The sequence below is a fragment of the Xiphophorus maculatus genome, chromosome 13 (assembly GCF_002775205.1).
Source record: "Xiphophorus maculatus strain JP 163 A chromosome 13, X_maculatus-5.0-male, whole genome shotgun sequence".
NCBI classification, from domain to species: Eukaryota; Metazoa; Chordata; class Actinopteri; order Cyprinodontiformes; family Poeciliidae; genus Xiphophorus; species Xiphophorus maculatus.
The window spans coordinates 23,380,620-23,404,072 of NC_036455.1; the positions used below are offsets into that span (position 1 = coordinate 23,380,620).

At 40.8% G+C, this 23,453-nt stretch overlaps 1 protein-coding gene across 3 annotated transcripts; it reads right to left on the reverse strand.

Annotated features, from left to right (window-relative positions):
- Window positions 1-1,307: 1,307 nt before the first annotated feature.
- On the reverse strand, window positions 1,308-15,181 carry LOC102216997 (cAMP-regulated phosphoprotein 21). Of its 3 annotated transcripts, none has more exons than XM_023345228.1 (20): window positions 14,939-15,181; window positions 9,450-9,613; window positions 9,190-9,340; window positions 9,034-9,072; window positions 8,868-8,933; window positions 8,668-8,779; window positions 8,404-8,542; window positions 7,969-8,106; window positions 7,784-7,880; window positions 7,595-7,690; window positions 7,430-7,467; window positions 7,284-7,340; window positions 5,692-5,879; window positions 5,068-5,205; window positions 4,885-4,982; window positions 3,869-3,943; window positions 3,641-3,790; window positions 3,463-3,556; window positions 1,922-2,025; window positions 1,308-1,827 (listed from the first exon to the last, which is right to left on the reverse strand). In XM_023345228.1, exons 3-20 carry the CDS (start codon window positions 9,334-9,336, stop codon window positions 1,684-1,686), a joined length of 1,920 nt encoding a protein of 639 aa, XP_023200996.1. In that variant the 5' UTR covers window positions 9,337-9,340; window positions 9,450-9,613; window positions 14,939-15,181; the 3' UTR covers window positions 1,308-1,683. The 3 variants fall into 3 exon arrangements, with proteins under 3 accessions (XP_023200996.1, XP_005797380.1, XP_005797381.1); XM_005797323.2 differs by having other exon boundaries at window positions 1,922-2,028; window positions 14,939-15,180; XM_005797324.2 differs by lacking the exon at window positions 3,869-3,943 and having other exon boundaries at window positions 1,922-2,028.
- Window positions 15,182-23,453: the final 8,272 nt, after the last annotated feature.

Genomic DNA, 23,453 nt, shown 5'->3' on the forward strand with positions numbered 1-23,453 from the left:
GTTCAGCAGGAAAACAAACGCCAGTGTAAATAAAGTTAGTGATGGTTGAATTTCATTTAGCCGCCTCGGCTGCAGGTTGGTGCCTGCTGGCTTTTTTTCACTGTCACGATTTAGTAGAGAAACTTGAATACAGCCGAGTTGCCACTAATGTTGTTAGTCGCACCTGCGCTTTCTCCTTGAAGAGGAAAATAGTTTGAGATAGAGACGGTGTTTGGTAGTAACAAAAAAACAACTAACATGTTTGGTTTTTGCTTGTTTTAATTTCCAACCTTTTATCCAAAAAGACTTCTCCTCAAGTTCCCCCCCAGCACTGAAAGACTTTTGTTTAATTCTCACATATTTTATAAGTTTCAGGAATCAAGAGATGTTTTAGAAAGTTGAGGCGTTCACATCTGGAAATTTTCCAGAAGGAATAATGTCCTTGATTTTGATTAACACACACTATATTTTTCCTGAGCTTTAGCGTCTCACCTCCTAATGACTGTAATGTGATGTGGACATTAAGGGAAGGGAAAGCTAAATCGGTTACTGATATGCAGAGCATGAATGCCTGACACATTAGATATATTGCGCAACTGTAGTTTGAAGTCTTTGTTAATGGATTCCAGCGAAAGTGCTGCAATAACCAAAGTTTTCTCAAGTTTTCCATCAGTAGGGAAACAAATTTAGATATTTTAAAATATTCCCAGTAGTGAAAAATGCAGCCATAAATCAGAAACTGGACGCCAACCAGCTGCATATGTTAGGTTATCTTCTTCTATAAAATGTATTAAAATCATGTAACTACTGATTATAGCAAGAATTTTTTAAGTCAAAAACCAAAATGACATAAAATTATCCTTTTAATCACTGCAGAAAGTTGTTTTGTGCATTTTTACTGACAGTATGCCAACCTGACCGTGAGAGTTCTGCAGTCAAAAAGTTAATCAAAGCAATGCTCACTACTGAACACCAGGGGGTGCTGAAGTCCTACAGAAGACCAGTTAATGTAGACTTTCTTCCTGTCTGCTGTCTCTTTTAAGTGTAAAAGCATCATTAGTTTTTGTCGGTTCTCTTGCTCTGCCCCATTATTCCTTTGGCTGAGTACCCAGGATTACACAAGTATTTTGCTTGTCAGATAATGATGAATTGATTTCCTACAAACAGCCCCGATTCTTCAGATTGCCGTTTGCTACTTCGCCACAGAAAAGGTTCTGCTGCAGCGGAGGGCATCTTCCCGTAATATTTCCTCTCTTCACAGCTCTCTGTACTGTCAATGACATCAGCGTCGAGTTCAGAGGAAACAAAGAGGCTGGGTGATGCAGACATGTGACCTCATCAGTCAAACCATGGCACTTTATTCTCTAAACACAGTGCATTTCCTTAAAACACAATATATATATGTATATATATGTATATATATATAATTTAATAACAATATAAAACTCCATTTGTGTATATAAATTATGCATTCAGTACAGCAGCTCTTATATTTTCTACTAAGCTTTGGTACAGTGGAACATTTATCTCTGTGAGCGAGGTTATGTTTGAGTGTGGGAACAGCGAACCCACATTGTCAGGAGGAAAGAGGGTGAAGGTCAGGGAGTGTGAAAAAATGCATCTGCATTGAAAAAAAAAAGGGGGGTTGGGGGGGACGTGTGCGAGCGTGTGACTTAAAACAGGAAACAAGGTATTGTCACACCATCAATACTGCATGTTCCAAGCAGGTGCTCTGAGGTTGGTGCAGCTACTGTGATGAGGAGGTGGGGGAACCACGCAGTAATATCCTGCGTCTCCAACTCCCCCAGGCCCAGCTTTGCTTTGAGGAAAGGGCACCGAAGCTCCTCCCTGCAGGGGGCAAGACACGCAACGTTAGGGCAGATCGTTTTACATGTTGTGTTAGAACAAATGGATGAGTCAGTGGGGTGAGACAGGAAGTTACCTGAACCATGCTACACTGGTGGGAGGCAACTGGTGTGTATGTGCCCAGCACAGGCTGAGGCTGGGCGTGGGAAGACTGCTGCACCCTCACAGCAGGGGGGTAACCTGCTGCACACAGACGAACCACTGGGATTATTAGGAGCTGATTTCATCACGGAGATTAAAAAAAAACCAGTGGGCAACACAAATGTTTTGACATTTTTCTTAACATATTGTGAGTTGGGCTGGGCTATTGACATATCACTGAGTCTTTTATGATTATTACATATAAATGTTTGAATGTATAAAAGGTTTAGCAGAAATTACTGCCTGTCATGCTGAAATAAAAAAAAACACACTGATAATTAGACACATTATTTGGTGGCAGGTTTCAGTTACTCATGAAGAATATTTTTGCTGCATTCCTCTTTATAAAGTGACAAGTATTGTCTATTTATAATGCTATTTAGACATCATTGCATATTTAAATTTACTTGATTGCATTCTGTCTGCGTAATTACTTTGACCTTTTCACTGTTTTCACTCAATATGTTTTCTTTTTTGTGACTTTACTGTCCAAAAATAATGTACTTTTTTTTCTAATAAGTTAATATTAAACAACTAACTTTATCCTATAGTCAGCTACTTAAAGTATCCTCCATGTAGTTTGCCAACTGTACATCTGAAATAGCATTACCTTAAAAATAGTGATAGTTTTTTTTTTGCTTTTAGTTTATTTGTGTAGCACATTTCAGCAACAAGGCAGTTCAAAGTGCTTTACACCATTAAAAACATTATACAGGAAGTAATTATGCAAAAAGCTATAAACATTACATTTAGTCAAATGCCATCATCAAAATGATCAAATATACTGATCAATGTTCCAGTTATTATGAATCAAAAGCAATTCCAAGCATGTTTGTTTTAAGCCTTGATTTAAAGGAACTATGTGTTTCAGCATCTTTGCTGTTTTGTGGAATTTTGTTCCAGTAAACAGTATATAGTGGTGTATAGAGTGTCTTTGGGTGTATAGAAGCTGAACGCTGCTTTGGTTTCAACATCTTTTTTGGGGGTGGGGGGGAGACAGAAGGTATTTTCAAGCAGTCGAATCTGGTTCACTTGTAAGTGTAGTGGACTTCTTTCAGTAAGCTGACAGGCAGTGTGCAACAACTTAGTTATAATAATCAGAGACAAAACTCTGGTCACTCTCATAGTTTCTTTAGCATTTCATTATAAAGACTGTGACGCTTTAAAACGCAATACATTTTTATAAGATCTCCACCTTCGTAACTTCATAAGATCTTCTGCTTTACATTTTCTTCAAACACCAAATTAACACTGAATTAAAACAAAAAATGCTGGTAAAGTATTTAACCAGCAGGGATCAGGAGGTTGAATCGTGTCCTCTCTGACGAAAGGAAACAGCAGGAAAAGAGACCGGTTCACTGTGAGACCCTCAGACTACATCTCTGACAGTGTAACGGCCCCCTCCTCTACTGCTGCAGTTTGCTCTTCCACCAAAACAAAATGTAAAAAATCAGTCAAGAAAGAAAGAGGAAGTACCTGCTGGTTGTGCTGCTGAGCTGCGGACATGTTGGGAGGGCGAAGCGGGCCTGAATCCAGGTTGGGCTGAGGTAGGGTAAACGTACACAGGCACCTATTGGACGACATCATTGCTGCTGAATATACATTTCCAAGTCTAAAGTGAAATACACAAGGCAGAAAAAGTGTTTGCCTTTACCTGTGGTGAGGGCTGGCAGTAGTTGGGCAGGTTAGGAGGGGCAGGAGCTGCATAGATGTAACCCTGACTGGGAGGGTAGATGGGAGCGGCGTCTCCTGTCGACGGGCAGCTCACTGTCACATGAGCAAACTGTGAGGAGAGATCTTCAACCTGTCAAGTCCAGAGAAAGGAGGTCAGTACACACAGACACACACAGACGCGTGCAGCGGGTCACTCAGTGATACATACTGTTGAGTATGGCTGTGAGGGAGTGACAGGTAACATCTGGGGAGCTGAGTAAGAGACAGACGAGTACTGAACCACCTGAGAGACGGATGGAGACACAGGTAAACATGAGCGTGTCAGTGTGATCGTGTCTGGCATGTGCGACTTCAGTGTTTTCCACGTACGACAAAAAAAATAGTTGCGAAATATTTCTCTACCCCATTTCCCATCTTAATGTCTAGGTTCCATTTACAAAACCAGCCTATAGGAATCTTTTTAATAAATTCATGGAAAACTTCAGTTTTTAACATTTTAAACTGAAGGTCAGGGTCAAAGAACTTTGGAAGGTTGAGATTGGGGGGAAAAAGTGTGTTTGTGTGCACTGCAAAAACACAATCCGAGTATTTTTGGTTTAGTTTCTAGTGCAAAAATAAATTACAACACAATGCAGAAGCCTTTAAGTAAATACCGTCTCAATATTGATGAAAATGTATGAATTGTAAATTAAATAATCAGCCAGTGGAACAAGACACTTTTCAAATTTTATAACTTATAATATGGGAGAAATGTCTTTATGAAACAGCTGGGTTTTCCAATAAAAACCCATAATGTCTTGTTTTTCTCATAACAAAACATTATGAGAAAAATGTCTTGTTCCACTGGCAGATTATTTAATATATAACTAGTCCTTCTCCATCAATATTAAAGAATTACTGACCTAAAAAAAACCTCACATATCGTGCTGAAACATTACTTGTAGTTTATTTTTGTCTTATTTGAGATGTACTAAGATATTTGCAGTAGAAATTAGACCAATAATACTTGTAAAAGTTCATGATTTTGCAGTGTGTCATGTATGATGTCAGTGTTTTCCAGATGTATGAGTCAGAAAAATAGGTGCAAAACATTTCTAGGCCATATTTCCTATCCTAATATTCAGTTTCTGTTTATAAAGTCAGCCTGCTCTAGAAATCTCTTTAATAAATTCATGGAGAACTTTAGTATTACATAGGTTGGGTCTGGAAAAAAGTGTGTGTCACCTGCTGCTGAGGCGGAAAAGTCTGGCTACTGATTGGTTGCTGACTGTCTGGAGGGTTGTACACAGCAGGGCTTCCATCAGGGTTCAGGAAAGGTTGTCCTTTGGGGTTAAAGGTTGAATATGATGAACGTGAACTTGCTGTTGACAGAACGGTGCGATGTGTGTGTGTGTGTGTGTCACGTACCAGTAAGAGGGTTCACTAGTATGCTCCCTGGTGGAATGCCGTTCTCCGTGACGTAGCTGTGAACCGGCTCCTCGGTGATGGGAGGAGGCGGAGACGGATGAGCACAAGAGGGTGGCAGTCTGTAAAGTGAGATGGAGCCTGACGGAGACGAAGAGAGGCATGCAGGAGGATGTAAGATGAACAGAAGATTTCTCACAATTATTTAAAAAAAAACAAAACAACAACAGAGAAGTTGTGCTAAAAACAACCTCTTCCGCGGTAATGACGTTTTTCTTCCCTCTCCTGAATATGTGAGGAAGACTGGAGGTGTTGCGTGAAAATTTACAGCTCTGGTGTGAAGATTTGTAGATTGGAGTTTAATTTTCACACCAGAACTTCGACTTTTTGTTAATTAGACGCTGCTGAATAAAAGCTGATAATTTATAAACAGCGAGCCCCACTCGGGCACACATGACGGTGATGAAGCCTGCGCCTCTCTTTCCGTCTGCACAGGTGTGGAGGAGTGAAGCCCCTCACCTCTGATGACTGAGTTTACACCTCCGTGAGATGAGCGATAAGTGCTGAAAAGTTACTAAGTGATTTGATTTTTTTTTTTCTTCTCTGAAGCTTGAAATAAAAACGCACCTGATCGCGTGTCCCAGCTCTGACCCGAAGGCTGGTGGGCTTTCACCGCTGGACTCGTCCACTGAAAGGACGAGTCTGAATCTGTGCTGCTCCAAGGTGGGGGGTCGTTGCTATAGCAATAGTCGGTCTCGACGCTGCTCTGCTTGCTGCTGCCCGTCCAGCTGGAGCTCGAGTTGGCACGGCTTTTCCTGTCAGGCAGTCATGAGACATTCTCATCAAAACCGATCAGATCTCGGATTATTTGGACTTCTCGGTAGTAATGGAGGTGTTGTTAATAATACAAAAATGCTATTTATATTAGGAGTTGAGGCAAAGTTACAATGTGAGAGAGCAGCTACAGTAAAACAAATTGTAATATTTTAAAAGAAAATATGTTTATGGAGACATTTGAGCCTCTTTTATGTATGTATTTCTAAAACAGCAGTCGAGAGATTTACAAAAACGTTCCAATCCAGGATACTCCATAACAAAGTAAAAACATGAGCAAATATTTTGTTTTCTAATTAGCCTTCCTGTTATCAGCGGAAAATCTTGCTTTCTTTCTCTCGTTCTCAAACCCCCATAGGCTTTGAGAACGTAGGCATATCCATAGGCATATCTGGACATGTAGAAAACACAGTTTCTTTTTAGATGGTTTATTAAATTTCTATAAATCCTCTGGCTTCATATTGAAGCACCTCACTGATCCTGAAAATTGCTAACCTTGGTCCGTTCATGTGATCTGAAATGAGCATGACGAGAACATATTCGCTGAAGACAGTTTTCAGACCACCTTCAGAGGCGTTTGAAGAAAATTGTTCTCAATGCGACACTCGTATCTGCACAATCTGTCCAACGGCACATTTAAGAATCACCTGCTGACATATTACTCCTCAGGGCAGCTGAGGTTGCTGGCACTAGGAGACATTGCAGCAATGTCTCCTAGTGCCAGCAACCTTATTAAAAGAAGTAGCAATATTGGAGAAATAATGACCACCTTTTATTAACATTTCATTTTAAAAATGACTTTCCAATCATCAATGGAAAATTTATTGACATTACAGTAGTCAAACTTCAAACTTTCCAATGGTGTTTGGACAGGTTACAGTAGCTTTGGTAATTAGCTCCAAGTCTAATCTGTAGCTGATCTGTCAGGAGGGAATTTTGACCGTTAGACTTGTCTACTCCCGATCAACTGGAACCAATATCAATACCAGGTCTAAACTGGGACCTTAGAGCCTCTTTTACGCAGTAAGAACTTCTCCTGTGAGGAATCTCACTTGCTGATTGGAAAAAGATTTGATTTTTGCGTTTCCAGCCAGCCAGTAACCGTTCAGGGCTAATCGAGCTGTAAATGGTCCGATTCCAGTCAGCGGCCCGTTTCTCTGTGAATCTCTGCCTACATGGCGCATGTAATAAAGGGATCAGGCCATCATCCATTAACTCACCAACGTTTTAAAGATCTTATGTACTTCCAGGAATCTTCGACACTGACACACACAAAGGAATAAAATAAGATCTAGCTCTTGCTGCAGATTCTGAAAAGCCCTGCGCCAGCCAGGCTGACCAGATTAAGATGATAAATGGCTGCATGTTTGCAGCGAGCGCTTTACCTGAAGAGCTGTCTTTTCCTCTGGGTCTCCACGTATGAATTGTACTCCTCCACGTCCCTGCACGCACACAGGCGTATATTAATGTCCTCATCTAAATATAATATGCTGAAAGTTACATGGAAAATATACACCTCAGGCAAGGTTACCTGCTTTCTGCATGGCCGCCCTCCTGAGTGCAGAGTGGCTGCAGTGATAAAAAAAAAAAAAGAGAGAGGTGCAGAGGAGATATTAACTCCAGTCCATTCCGGGTTTTTTTCTTTTCTTTTTTTTTGTCGTGTCCTGTTTAGTTCGTCTTGGTCTCTTTCTCTCACCTCTTTGTTGAAGATTCGTTCTCGTGCCCTTTGGTACTCTTCTTCTCTCTCCTCCATTGACTTACTTTGCCTCTCCCGTGAAGGGTGATGGCGGCCCTGTTGGGGAGAGGGGGGAGGAGGAGAAAGAGGTCAAGGATAGACTGCGATCAATGTCGGCTTTGAAGATAATTTCCAAGAGCAAAGTTAGACCTGGTCGTCCGAATTGTCCCTCTTTAGTAGTATTTTCAGAGGGAGGGTATCTTCGGTCTTGTTCTTGTGAACCATGTCTGAGAAGCGCTGCTCCGGTCTAAAGCAGACAAATATTCAAATATATCACTTCACACTGATACGTAAGTGGCCACAGGGAAACACCCAGATGGATTATTAGGGCTTACATGCGCGTGTTGCTTGTCCTGTTGATTATGACCGACTTGCCTGTGTGGTCCACATTGTGCTCCATGCCAAAGTAGGCCGCCACCCGATGGACCAGCATGCGGTGGTAGGATGACATTTGAGGGAACTTCTTAAAGGAGCTGAGAGAAAGAGGAGGATGGAGATGAACTACAACTACAAGAAGTGGTTCTGGTGGTGGATGGATTATAGATTTTAGGCCAAAATGTCACCACAATACCCCCCAAAAATGATCTATAATTTGTGCCTAGGTTTGCTTTTCACTAAATTGCATGTCTAGTCAGTGATAATATGGGTTGTTTACAATTTGGTGCTGGATTAAAGGAGAATCGTAGTTTTATTTAAAGATTTGTAGAACCTCTCTACCTGTGCATTAAACAGAGACACAGAAACACACACGCTGCTTCACATGGACTCACCTATTGCTGAAGATGAAATCAGTCATGTCCTGCTCCAGTTTCAGCAGTGTCAGACGGTCTCTGGGGTTGCTGTTGAGGGTGTCCTCAATAAACTGGTCCAGATCTGTGCCGGTTGAGTCGGTGTACTCCATGCTGGACTCTGAGAGACAACACAAACTCTTATGTCACAATAATAAATGCCCGCATTTATTATCAGATTTGATTACTTTTACAAATGTATTTGCTTCCACTTGTCTCTTTGTGAGGCATCGGTCTCACACACACCTTTAGACAGCGGTGGTTTCTTTGGATCGGGGCTGTTCTCCTGCTCCTCGTCCCTACTGGAAGTCCTCTCGTTGTCATGGCAGCTGGATGGGACGTTTGTGTCTGGAGATGCCTGAAACGGAAGAAAATAAAGAGTAATTTGAGCGCCGCAATGAGGCTGCAGAGAGGGCGGAAGATTATGAAATGTGTACGTCTCCTACCTTGGTTTCTTCAAACGGGGAGGACTCCTCGCTGAACGCCATGCTGCGCACCAACTTTCCTTTGGGCTGAAACACATACACAAGCATTATTACAAATTCATAGGGCCCACTGCAATCGATATCCCAGTAAAAATGAATAATGAGAGGAGGCGTAACTTTAGCTTACCTTGAATTTTTTCTTTGGTATCACCTGGTTACAGTGTTCCTGCGGGCGAGGGAAATATTTATTACCAGTACCTCGTAAAATGAGTGGTGTTAGGGAGAAAGATGAATCATATCGGTGTAGTTAATTAGCAGAATGTGTATGTTAAATGTCACTCACCTGCTGCTGGAGCTTCTTAATGTCAGCGTGACACTCCCCACCCCCCTTCTGACTGCAGAGGGGTAGACATGGCGACAGGGAGGGGTGGCTTTTTGTGTCACAGGGTTTTGCAAGGACATCTGCACTCTCTATGACCGCCTCCGTCATCCTTCTGAAAAAACACACAAAACCACACGCCCTGTTTAGCCAAATAACGACGCATTTGTGCATTTTATTTCCATTTAGAGATATTTTTGGCTGGATTCTTACTCCGTCCCTACCTGTGTGGAGTTGTTTACTGGAGAGCCTTACGAGTGAATGATGGGGTCATATATCCCATGTTCCCACAGGGCAGCAAGAAATGCAATTATCGCGTCCGCCTCTGCTCGGCTTCGCTAGCGTTCTCCTCTCTGCAGGCCCCCTTCAGTGGTCAATGGAAAACAGCCTGAAGAAATCAGAAAACATAAGAGAGAGGGGGGGAAAAACTGTCAGCAGTTATTGTATGACAGAAACGCCGCCGCACGCTTGTTTCAAACGGTAGCCGGAGCATAAAAGCCTGCCTGCAATCTTGTGCTCGTTTGTGTGTGAACCTCTGTCGGCACTGCCAGAAAGCTCTCCTGGCTAATTGCAGTCTTCCAGTGGTAATTGTTTTACTCTGTGTCTTCAACACACGCGTACGAGCCTTTGTGCTCGGAAGTGAAACCTGCCTCACGCATGCATGGTATGTTGGTGCGCTTGTGCGTTTTAAAGCACGTCCTTGAGCTTTTCTTAGAAACAGCAGCTGTGGAGGAAAGAGAGAGAGAGAGCATCATCTGATCTGGCGACGCTGATATTCCCAGAATGCCGAGCCGAATCCCTGATCCCTGTGGCGAGACGATCGGAGGGGACCAGAGAAAGACGCACAAGCCACACACAAAGGAGGCGGCATTCCGGTATCTTTTCTAAAGCGGGTGCAGTCTGCTGTAACACGCCGCTCCGGGGGACGCTTCGGCCTGCAACACCTGAGAGGGAATAACGAGCTGAGAGGATGCTGAGTCCCACAACATGACTATTTAACAGCTGAATGCAGTTTACTTCCCATTGGCATCTCAGTGCGGCATAAATAAAAAATATCATTGACATTGAAATCTCGGCATGTGGTGGTCTAAAAATTTACATTAGAAAAGGGATTGGCTGTAGGACTGTTGTGTAAACATACATTATGTATAATCCAACCTTTTACAATCGAGAAGAAATTCATCGCAGTTGCACCAACTAATCGGCCACACACAGGAATCAAATTATTTTTCAGACGGTGATCAGTGGGTCAAACATTGAAAACTGGTGCTTTTCCCACCTGTTCAATAAATATATTAAAACTAAGAATTGCCACCATTATTGGTCTATAAAGACATGCAAAACATTAGATAATGATTTTTGACATATAGATTGTTAAATAAATGGGGTTATCTACTCGGATTCAAAACTACCTTCTTGACCAAGGAACCTGCTCCACATTTTTCCTCTCTTATTTATTAAGGTCCTGAATTGGATAAAAACCAAATAGATCAAACAAAACCCGAACCTGTTATTGGCTAGATACAATAACTGTATTAAATACAGCCGTATTTAATAAACTAGAATATGCACTCCTATGAAGATCATTTGTTACACTGAAAGTATCTTTTGAAAATAATAGCCTTAAACATACTTTTCATTACGTCCACATTTCTGTATTAATAATGTTTTTATTGGTCTGATGTAATATTCTGCTCTAGGAAATTAAATGTCACATTTTTTTCAGCTGTAAGCAAAAAAATATAATTAACAGAAATAAAGGCTTGAAAACTCACTCTGTGTATAATTTGAATAATACTTAGTGAATCAAGTTACTAAAATAAACCAAGTTTTCTATAAAATTGTACTATACTGAAGATAGGAGGTTATTTAAGACCAGCCAACGCAGAAGTTTTGTAAGGATAATAAGACATTTAATAAAAATAATAAAAAAGATTAATCAGTATTTCACCAGCCATTCAGTTGGAAACTGATTGGTTGTGATCTCTGTGCATCTTTATTATAAACCAGAAATCAAAGCAAAGACCACTAAGATCCCCGTGTTTCTGCACCTGAAATTTCTCAGTGAACAAGATGCTAACAAAGATTCACACAGGGTGAAATCCTGAATAATCAGGATTTAACTGGACAAGAGTGTCCAGCTAATCTCGATTCTGACTAATTCTATTGCTCTTCTTCTACATAAAATAGAAAAGATGGGTGTAGGTTCGCTGACAAATACTTTTGAATCCAGCAGAAAATTAACAACATACATCTCAAATTTTATTTTTGTTGTATTTTTGTTGACTAATGGATTTATAGACCAAACACTGCGGGAGTTCTTAGTATTGATGAGTTGAGTAAACAGTGAAAATCAGATTTATTTTTTTTTTTCTGAATTTGACCTGATCGGATCAGATTAATCAAAGCGATAACCAATGGGAGCTCCTGTATGCCCCTCTAGCTGGTGGAGTTTCACAGTTAACAAAAGACTAATAAAGATCCAAATCTGACTTTGTGTGGCGGTCTACTGCAGCCTGTGTAAAGAGGAAATGGTTGAGAGTTGTATAAACACTCCAGAAGGACATAATAAGGTTGGCGGGCTCCCTAATGTGCTGCTGGCGAGTTCTTGCTGAGCTGTCCATCAGCCAAACACACACCAGCTCCATGAACGCTGCTGCCCTGTGGTCAACCCTGACCCCAGACCTCACAAAGCGAGAGGGGTGGGGGGTGGGGGGGGATGGAGAATCAACACATCTCCTTTAATTATGACGATCAAAGAGAACCTGGATGTAAAGCAGGAGGAGGCATGCTGGGGCTGGATTATGCCTGTGAATTTACACCAATAAGAGATGACATGAAGAAAGACATGAGGAGGAATGGTATGGAGCAGATGAATTAGATGGGAAAAGATGAAGAGAGCGTTTTGCAGGGGCTTTAAAGGTGAAAGAGGAATGAAAAGAGGGGATGGAGGAAGGAGGAAAAAAGTGAGGAATTGGTGATGGAGAGGCTCGCAGCGACACTCCTGCTTCCAGGCTTTTCAGCCGACGGCAGTGAAGAGGGGATTAGAGCGCAGCCACCGGTTTTTGAGCTGAGCGCTGCAGAAGTGGCCGGCCGCCCGGGGAGAAGGTGTGACACGATCATTAGCGTGTGACGGATGGCGGCGGGAGGCAGGGAGCACCAGTTCCCGCTACATCATCATCCATCTGCTGCTCTCTCCGAAGCTCTGAAGCCTCGGAGTCACTCGCCCACCGGGAAACCTTTTTTCTCCGGCCAAAAGCTTTCCGGCTCATCTACACTGACATGCAGGCAGGATGGGGAAACAAATCCAAGAGCTGCTTTAAGCTCCTAAACCTGCTGCAATCCTTTTTGTAATTAAAACCCCTAAAAAAACGAAAAACAAAAGTCCACCTATCAATAGCATATCGCTTCTATTGTTTACCACTGTAGCTTGGCTGCTTAGATTTGTCACCCTGAAGTCTTGTACTTGCAAATATTTATATCCATATTTGCCAACTGCATGTTCCTTTATCATCATCCCACTCCATCTCATGAAACGAATAAAACAAGAAATCCTTACTGCCTCGAGTCAAAGAGGCTGCTGTTAGTGTTTTCTCTCCAAGGGCCTGGCTGAATCTAAAACAAGATTTTATTTTATTTTTCTCCTCAGCCAGGGAGCTCATTAGGAAACGCTGATTCCCAAACAGTAATGGTGAATTCCGAGGCTAACTCTGAACCATAACGTTGATGGGCTTTCTTCTAATTGGGGGAACGACAATACATTTTGTGTCATCATTTCAATTTCGGTTTTGCCGCTGTGTGTGTGTGTGCACCTTTTGAATTTTCTCTGCACGAGTTTCATTTTCATTTCCTCTTTGCTGCAAACCCACAGCAGGGTAACGCGTTATCTCACACCGCACTTTAAAGAGCCAGCAGAAAGTAGGTTGCACATGTGAGATTTAGGTTATACTGTCCTGTCATCAGCACCTGGCCAGCCGCACCAGTCTTATCACGAAGGTGAAGGTGACTTGTGGTTTCCACAGCTGCGCTGCTTTGCAGCTGAACTCAAACCCCAGATAGGGAAAAAACGCAGACTATATACGTAAGCGCAGCTCAGCAGGGTGGCAAGAGCTGCTGTTTCTGTTGCTTAGAAGGGAAGTTCGCAAAAACACCTGAGCTCTAAAACATAAATTCAGAAATAGACGGCAGTGTCATAATGTGCAGAATTATTATTGCAAGGTTTGTTCATTTGCATGTCGATAACATAATCAGACTGTTGCTGCAGTAGGTGGTCACACCTGACAGATGATGGTTAAAATCGTCACAGATGAAAAAGGAATGAGTGAAGAAGAAATAGATTTAATGACCACTGCAGTTTCATCACCAAAGGGCAGTGGCAAAATATTATTATATGCAATTTTCTTATATTAATCATTAATAATTCAACAGAAAGGAGATTAAGCATCAATTAGTTGAATATAATATTTATTTATTCACACAGCAGTTGTTTCCACAGCACCACACTTTCTACTATCTGCTCCCTGCAAACCAAAGTCATAATAAAACTCTCACTATGTGGCCACAGCTTTCAAATCGTCCCCTGCCTCATTGTTTTCGCATTATTTCGCAAAACTCAACAGTAATGATGTCACTTGGATCATTTTCTAACGTTGTGCAGCTCTGTTCTGTTAGCCACAATCACAGATCACAATCTCTCTGCTCAGACATACAAAACTAAACAGCAGCAAAAAAAACCAAAAAAACGATAGTTTCATGTTCTTTTTATGTCAATAGTCCAGCAGATTTTGTGCATCCTTCTGTAGAGTTGAACTATTTTAGTGTGCTTCTAACTGAAATTTTTTTTTAAAGTCAGTTTTGTCAGCCAATATATCTTATCTTGATCTTTTCATATTTAACTTTAGCAAGTAAAGGGTTTTTGTGTCTTTTTAGCTTTTGAGATCTCTCTCTCAGACACACACGATGTTTCTGAATTGTAAGTATCTGCGCCCCTGGGCCTGTGTCAGTAACCCATGCGCGGCTCATTTACTAGGAGGATGCAGGGGGTCGGCTAACACGAACAGGTGGCACCTCTGCGGCTTCCTGTTGACCCGCATAACCAGACGGACAAGCGCTCGGTGGTCTACTTTCGGGAAACGATCTCTCTTGACTCTGTTTGGGTACGGGTGTGACCAAGACTGAGCTGAGCTGAGCTGACACACCGAGCTATTTTTACACCGGTCTAGGAGGGAGCGGACCTCCTGCTCCGGGACTTCACGGCGCTGTTCGGGCGGGTGAAGGATGTACAGCTGCGAGGGGCTCATTGATGGAAACACTCATTGATGCAATCAAGCTTTATGTACCCTCACTTCAGCTGGAATAATTTTTTTTTTCTTAAAAAACGCAGAGGAATCGGAGTAGGGCTCGTCTTTTTCAGGGTACAACACTTAAACCATTCAGCGGAGCCGCTAACGATACTGAGCTCCGCTAGCTGGAGTCAGACCTCCAGATTTCCCCCCGCTGTCACTTCATAGTTTCAGCTAAAAAATAAAATAAAATAAAATAAAATAAAAATGTAGCATTACCTCTCCAATTAAAACAACTGGAGAGAAAATAAGCAAAGGATCGAAAAGAAAGCGAGCAGCGTCGATGTCATCGCCCCTCTCCCCCTCTCTCCCCCCCCGGCGGAGCGACCGTTAGTCAGCCTCGTCGCGGTGACGATCGACCGTTAGCTTACCGTGAGGTGACGCTCCTCCGCCGGGTTCCTGCCGGTGCAGCCGGTGCCGACAGCCCGCTTCTGTACACACCGCGTCTGTTGACTGAAGGGCTCTGTCGCTCCTCCCCAGCCTTTTGCTCGTCTCCGTGGAGGCAGGCAGGCAGGAGGAGCAGGGGGAGGAGAAGCAGCAGCAGGAGAAGGAGGAGGAGGAGGAAGAGGAGGACGGGCGACAGCTCTGAACCCCGAGCCACGCGCCCACACACGTACACGCACACACGTTAGGAATGCACGAGCTCCAGTCTCTCCACGCGCCCTGAAACCAGCTCCTCTCTGCGCATCTATCCACCTGCATCCACCGCTTTATTTAACCCTTCAGACCTTTAGTTCACTGCTAAGACTCTCACACTTACCATTTATCAGCTTTTTTTTTTCTTCTTTCAAAAAACTTGTATTATTTTTGTTACTTTTCGAACAGAAAAAGTGACTTTATAATTGAATCTAGCAACATAATGTCGCGTGACTGTTTAGAATAAATGGTTTCTCAATTAAAAAAAAAAAAAATTATAGGTACTGTACGTTTTTATTCAGTCCCACATTAATTAATTAACAGTTAATTAATTTTACCTGTGTTTCTGGAGTTGCTTGTGGCCAATCAATTAATGAAGTACAAGCAGTTAACTAGATAACTACCTTTTTTTACATCTATTTTTTCGTCCTCAATATTCTACAGAGGCTCCTTACTTCTTATTGAGCAGTTCAAATAATCACTGTAGCTAAAACAGTTAATATGTTTAACTGCTCAGTGTATTTTAAAAAATATATACATTTGATTTTTCAACCATGATGTTCTAATGCTGAAAATATCAAACACGAACTTTTCAAAGAACAGCTTAGAGTGGTTTAGATCATATTTTATAAAACTTGGTCAAATTCAATCTTATCAGTAGTGAGAAATGGTATTTTCGAAAACGAATAAATATGTGCTCCAATTAAGGGTTGGCTCTTGGTAAACTTTGTTGTAGGTTATGAATTATCAGCAGTATCCCTGTGCTAATGCAGGTTACCAGATTTGTACTGGTGACGTGGTTTTATTTATAGCTGGTGAGGACATTGAAATTGCAGTGAATATTGTTATTCGATATATCATGCATCTCAATCTTAAACCATGCCTTTGTAGCTCTGGCTTTTAATTCACCATCCCAGAACCACAACACCTGTTTTAATCCTGTAGGGTTTTTTTTTTTTTTTTTTTTTGCATTTTTCCTCTGTCCCTGCTAAATCAAAACAGCCCTACAGAGTTTGCATAGGTCAAACACATGAAAGTTGAAGCTTGTAATGTGATGTGACGTTTGAAAAAGTTGAAGGGTTGTGGTTACTTACTGCACGTGCAAGCAAGAGAGTGAGAGAGATGTAATGGTTTTCCTAGATGACAGTTGTTAATTTAGTTGTATGCAAATCATAGAGGCGCAAAATGAATATTCATTCATTCAGTCATTCTTGGTAAAAATAAATAAATAAAAATATTTTAGATTGCACCAGGTTATAAAATAATTGAACTCTAAACTCGAGTCTTGAGAAACACACAGCAGACAGAGAAATGTTAAGTACACCTTGTCAGTAGACATTCTGAGAGAATGAGTTTATCAGTCTCTCACATCACTGTGAACAAATTCGGCCCACTCTTATTTCCAACACTTAAAGCATGAGTAAAAGTGAAATTAGTCTGTCAGCTTCCCATTTTTATACACAACAATATTATTCCAAGCCATTTCTTTTGCAGATATCGGAAATAAATCAACCTTGGGGCCAATCCGGCACCTACTGTAGTCACATAGCTTAAAATCTGTCTATAAAATCTCTGGATCTAATCTATCCGCCACTTTAAATAAAAACCAGCCTCACATTTTAACTTCTACTATGACAGAGGCAGCGGTTTATTTATTCTGTGTTATGCTTATGGATTAAGTGAGTAATTGAAAATCTACTGCAGCTCAGTGTTGCCGCAACAAAAGCTGCATTTAATTACAAGAGCAACACACACATACAGCCTATTGTATGACAATAATTACACAGCCTATTATGTCACAGTTTGGTTGTTTTACCTTGATGAATCGCAGACACATGGCTGCCTGCTTGTTTCAGTTCATTCAGAGGAAGGGAACTGAGAACTGGAGAATCACCATGTCTATTTGCCCTGATACTGTTGGTTCAATTTGCAGTTTTATTGTCTCTTTGTTTTTATGTAACGTTTTGTTTTTACTATCGCTGTTATTATAGTTTGCTTGTTTTTAGTGTAATTCTCATATCTCTTTTCCTTTACCTTCCTGTGAAGCTTTTTAAATTACCCTGCGTACGATTAGCATGTGGCTACACAAATAAACTTAACTTGTCCTGATGGCTCTTAGGGCATTTATTGCATTAGTTTTTCTAAAGCAAGATATTGTTTTTCATGCAAAGAGTTAGTTGGATAATTTGGCTCAAAGGATAATCAATCAAACCTTTTGAACAATGTTTTGCTGTCAAGCTTTAGCCAGTCATGCTCCAGCATTGAAACTGTCCTCCTTAGTGGGTTTCTGGGCGCTCTGCTGTTATAGAACGCCATCCTGGTTAAAATCAGGAGTTTTTCTGCTCACTTTGAGAGATTGTTCCTTTTTAGTGCTCCTATCAGTTCTGAGGTTCCTCATGGAGTCTACTTAGGTCCATTATTATTTAAACTACTTTTTGGTAACATTATTGTTCTTGGCATTGTATGCCATCTGGTACATTCCTGTAGCTCTATGCCTTTCAAGATTTGTCTCTTTTTGATGTCCCCAAAAAGACTCGACTATTAAAAATGCTTCATATCTTGCTGTGAATCAGCCATCTCCTGCATCATATGAGTACGTCCCCTTTACTCTGACACTTCTAAATAAACTCTATTCCTGATAGAAACCCAAATGATATCACATTTGCTAAAAGGAGGATCTCTGGTTAGATTAAACCTAAGTAGAAATTTTTGATCTGCACAACAAATAGGCTACCATCATCCTGAATGCACTGTCCCCACTGTAGATCACGGTAGTGGCAGCATTATGATCTGGGGATGTTTATCTGCAGCAGGAACAGGAAAGCAAGACAGAGTTGATAGTAAGATGACTGGAGCTTATTATAGGGAAATACAGAAAGACATGAGAAAAAAACACTTTCCTGGCCGTCAACAAGACTTACTGGCAGTACTGTAAGTCCAGACCTAAATCTGACTGTGAACTTCTGACAAGATTTGAAAGTTAATGTAGAAACAAATAATCTGACTATTTTGCAAAAACAAAAAAAGAAAAATGGGGAGGAGAAAGGAAAAAATCAGTCTGTAGATGCATAAAGCTGGTAAAATTGGAGAGAAAGTTGCTTCTACAAAATTTTGACTTTGAAAGGCTGAACATGCTCCCATGTTTTTTTATTTATCAAAAATGCTGATATCCACGTATATTTACCCTTTAACTTGACAAGTACGCATCAGTTTGTGTTGAACTGTCACATAAAATCTCAGTAAAACACATTAAAGGTTTGTGGTTGCAACATGAGAAAATGCTGAGATGTTTATTGATTGTGAATGCCTTTGCAAGGCACTGTGTGGAATATTAGTAGAAAAAAGATATTTCCCCAGTGCACAAACTAAGTTACAAACTTCATTGCGCCATAGTGGCAGGAGTCTGGTGTCCTCTTTCAATCTGCCGTGTGCACTTACAGCAGAGCCGTCCTGAATCCAAACCATCTAGTCTACTCTTCGTATGGTTTCACCACATCAGACACAAATAATAAGGTATCCTGTTACCCGGCTGACGTCTTATCAAGCCTCATATCTGTACCGCGGCCAGGTCTCTTTTAGAAAAACTATCATGTGTCCGAATGGATGTTTGCTGCTGCAGCCATCCGTCACAGACGTTCAAACTCAAAGGGGGAACGGCAGCACCTGCTGGGGTCTCTTGGATAAAAATGAGCTTGCAGATCTTTTGTTTGTCTCACTTTCTTTCTCGTGAAGTCTCCGTCCTAGATTTACACTTCAAGATTGATTATTAGCTTTTAAAAAGGACTTTAAAAAAGAGAGCACGTAAATTGCCACAGGGCCAAATCTGGGAGATCTTCAAATTCGATTTAGACACAAAGAATCCCTTGGTAATTAAGCTCGTTTCTGAAGTTTTTTGGTCCTATGGGATGTTTGATGAATTGTAGAGAAGTCAAACGCAGTCCACATCTGGACTGTTTCCTTTTTCTGCTGATTTAGCACAAGACACGATGACCTTCTCCACGTGCAAAAACCCCGCAGCAAATCAGGAAATCAAAAACAGCAAAATCCCCATTTTAAGAGGAGATTTATCTGCTGATTCTGACACAGGTCCTGTTGGGAAAGCAATTAGGACCCAAATGGGACATCAACTGAAACACACGCAACTGCGAGAAGATAGGAGCGTGGAGCCCGGAGACGGCAGACTCATTCACATTTCATTAATTCTACTCTCACGCAGTTCAAAGTCATTCACAGACCCCATTATTCACAGGGAAAAACGCACGCAGGAGAAGCCCAGTGATGAATGTAGTTTGGAGGAGATGAAGCGACTTCGCAGCTTCACCCTTTGTCCCAGAATAGAAGATCACTGAACACTTTCTGAAGTTGTTAATATCTACATTGAGTCAGACGCTATGGAAGATTTTAGGAACTAATTATAGCACAAGAGCGGACAAGTCAACAAATTCTCTCATCCTTCATAAGGATGCTGATCACCAATGAGAGTTAGTTGAGCGGAAACCTCTCTGGGTGAATTAACCAACATTTCTCCTGTATGCTTTGATAAAAAAAATATATAGTTTATAGAGGATATATAGAGGAGAAGCAGCTTTCAGCATCTATGCACCACAAATTTGGAACAAACTTCCAGAAAACTGTAAAACAGCTGAAACACTGACTTCTTTTAAATCTCAACTAAAAACCCACCTGTTTAGAATTGTATTTGAAACGTAATCAATTACAAATTTATTGATGGAACTTGACTTAATGCTTTGTTTTGATTATTGATTCTATGTTGCATTGTGTTTCTGTGTTTGTAATGATGTAAAGCACTTTGAAATGTCTTGTTGCTGAAATGTGCTATACAAATAAAATTTGATTGATTGATTGATTGATTGATAGTTAAATCCAGTGAAATAGCTGCTATATTAGCTTTATTTGAGCAGACTGTTACTTAAACTGTGCTGGTGTAGCAGAGGGAATGTTGGATTCATTCAAGAAGAAACGTCCAGATTTGTAATCCTCCTCAGAGTAGCAACTCGGTTTCACAAAATCTGTTGTACTGCTGCTATTAAATCCCCCCAAAACATTTTCTTCACTATATTTCAGCCACTCTGGTTGATTTTCTCTTCAGACTGCTGGGTTGTTAAAAGATTCACTTATTCTTCATCATCACAGATGGTCTCTCAATGTCTTGTATCCTACTGTTTGGATCTGATGCAGATCTGATAGTAGAAAAAGTGACTGCAAACTGCTCAGTCCCTGAAGCCGCAAAACAACTCAGAATCAAACCATTTTCACATATTATTCTCCTGAAATGCTCGGGTCAAGACTAAAGACATCTGTACAGTGGAAAGACAACATGGGCTTGTATGAGATTCTCACATTATGATGCGCTTGCGTAAATATACCAAAGTTTTACCAAAGATATTTACACATAAAAGTAGTTAGCATTGGGTCTAAGTAGTTTTGTTCTAATCAGAAGAGCACACGTTTTACCAGTTGCTGCTAAAATAATGTAAGATATTCATCATCGCAATCATAATTTTGTTATCTGAAACATTGATATATTATTAATTTGATTGTGTATTGAGTAAACATTTTAGTAGTGACTCAATATGGTTGAGCTGTGGTAGATTTTGAATTATTCACTTAATTCATACCTTTTGTGAAGATTGTTGTACCTTTTTGCCAACCTTCTCAATATAGAGCCACTCAAAAATATTAATATTAGATAATATTAGTCAAGCTATCTGTAGGCGTAGCTAACCTGTGGTCGGCTGCTTAACAAACATACCACTCACAGATAGCCAACTGTGTTTCAAAACAGTATTACAGCAGTAATAGATGGTTCCCCTTTAGTTTCAACATGTCTGCTTTTTGCATTCTTAAATACTTCAAAAGTAGCTGAGTTTATCTTACCTGTGTAGGACACTTCTTTCAGCCAGTTGCCAAGCAGTGCACAGCTGGGTAGGAGTTGGTACAGGGTTTGCAAACGCTTCATCCAGCCCCTTTTTTTGCTATTAAAAGGACTTTAAACTGCAGGCACATTGCAACAGAGCAACTTAGCATTTGCGAAACTATAACTTTTTAATATTTTGATATAGCTTTGTATTGGTAATCAGCACATGACTACTCTGTTTTATCTATATTTATTCACAATGTAATGTATTTGGGTTACCAAAGTCATATCCTTAAATGGTTAACCTCACACTGCAGGCCAAATCTAAAAAAAATCTCTTTTATGGTTCAAGTCTGCCTCCACAAACACCCGACAGAATAGAGTATGAAGTCACCTCCATAAAGGCGGATGTTAGCTGTAAACCAATGCTCTGTAGGATTTGTTGGAGCCCAGATCTGGGAATGACATCACACCTGAGTTCAGAGCATTCTAGTAGAAAGTCTATAAACCAGAAGGATTTGTTTGGCATCACATACTTGTGATGCCAAACAAATATTAGCATTTCAAGCCAATAATAATGAATGTTTCTCTATGTTATGCTTTCAAATATCAAAGGAACGTTTTCACCAGTAGATGAAAGCCCTTGGTGCTAATAAATTATTTTTACCTTTATCTTTCACCACTCTGTGATCATATCAGGCACTGAACCTGGGGTTGTTCAACAGTCTTTGATTTTCACAATTGAAATTTCTACTTTAGGGGAAGTTTATGTAGCTTATCTAACTGAAAACAAAAAAAAACATCTGACTTCCAAAGACAATGCTTTAATATTATTTTAAATCTAATTAACAAAAATGGAAAATAAAGGAGGACTAATGATTAAGCCTTGGAGGACTCCTCTAAGAATCTTCAAATAGCTAGACGTACAGTTTACCTAGCTGCAAAAACACATTGTGTTCTTGTGGATTGCATATTTATCAGAGTATCTTTGCTTATTCGATGCCTTTATGTAACTTTGTTATTTAGTGAGAGCAGGATGGGTTTATGCCATAAAAACAATGTATGAGTTATGTGTTGAGAAGCTAAAACTAACTGAAACAGCAGTGTTATACATTTATTATGAGCATGTGTATTTCTTAAGAGGTTTCAGTGACCTCAATTAACAGAATATATAGTTTAAGGTTATTTACTTACTAGCATATTTCAGCAATTATTTTGCAGATATTTAATAGCAGTTTTGAGTTTAGTTTTACAGTAATTGTGAAATGAAAGGGCAACACATGATCTAGACATAAAGTCGCAACCACAAGTTTCAGAAGTGACTGAGCTAAAGCCTCAGGATGTGCGTCATTTGTAGCAGACATTTCAGTGTGTCTGCATCACCGGTCTCACTCCTACCCCAAAACTACATCCACTCACACACATCTACAGGTCGGCGATCGCACTTCACTGATCATTTTACGTCAACACTCAACACATGGGGCAATTTATTTTTTTTTTTTTTGCATGCGCTGAGACAATTTGTCTGCAGACAGCTGGTGTGAATAAAACTTTAAATTTGTTCCGAGAATTGGCACGACAGCAACACACACAGGGAGGGCACACACAGCTGCTGTTTGAGGCTTCTCTCAGCACGGCTGGGATTGTGTGTGTGTGTGTGCATGCGCGTCGGCGTGTGGGGGTGTGCATGCGTGCGTGTGTGTGTGTGAACACAGGGTCGAGACTCAGCGGCGCTTGAATACGCGTGCACAGAAATATCGCTGTTGTGGCTTGTTAGGTAACACACTCATCAGAGAGAGGACAGCTGAGTGCATGTATGTGTGTGTGTGTGTGTGTGTGTGTGTGTGTGTGTGTGTGTGTGTGTGTGTGTGTGTGTGTGTGTGTGTGTGTGTGTGTGTGTGTGTGTGTGTGTGTGTGTGTGTGTGTGTGTGTGTGTGTGTGTGTGTGTGTGTGTGTGATACAGTTACATCAGTTCCAGCTCTTCAGCGAGGTGTAGAAATGTCTGTTTAAAGGCCTGACTGGAACAGGGATCAGAGCCGCTATGTCCTTTAGGGACCCAGCAGTTGGTAAACTTACCATCACTCTGCCTTTAGATCCAAGCAGTATATATTTTGGGTGTCAGGTTTTTGTCCAAAAAAAGCTATTTTGCAGTCCTTTTTAGTAGGGGATGCATTATTAACTACAAAGGCTTTTAAAACGGTTTAATTTCCCCTGGTATAGTTATTGGATAATTTCCTCTCTGGCTGTGCTGAGTCTCAGGTTGGCAGAAAATCTGAAAACAGCAGGAAACATCTATCCTGGCTTCGTCCAAAGGTCACAGAATCAACGTACCAGGGATGTTTTTTTGTTTGTTTGTTGTTTTTTTTAATCAA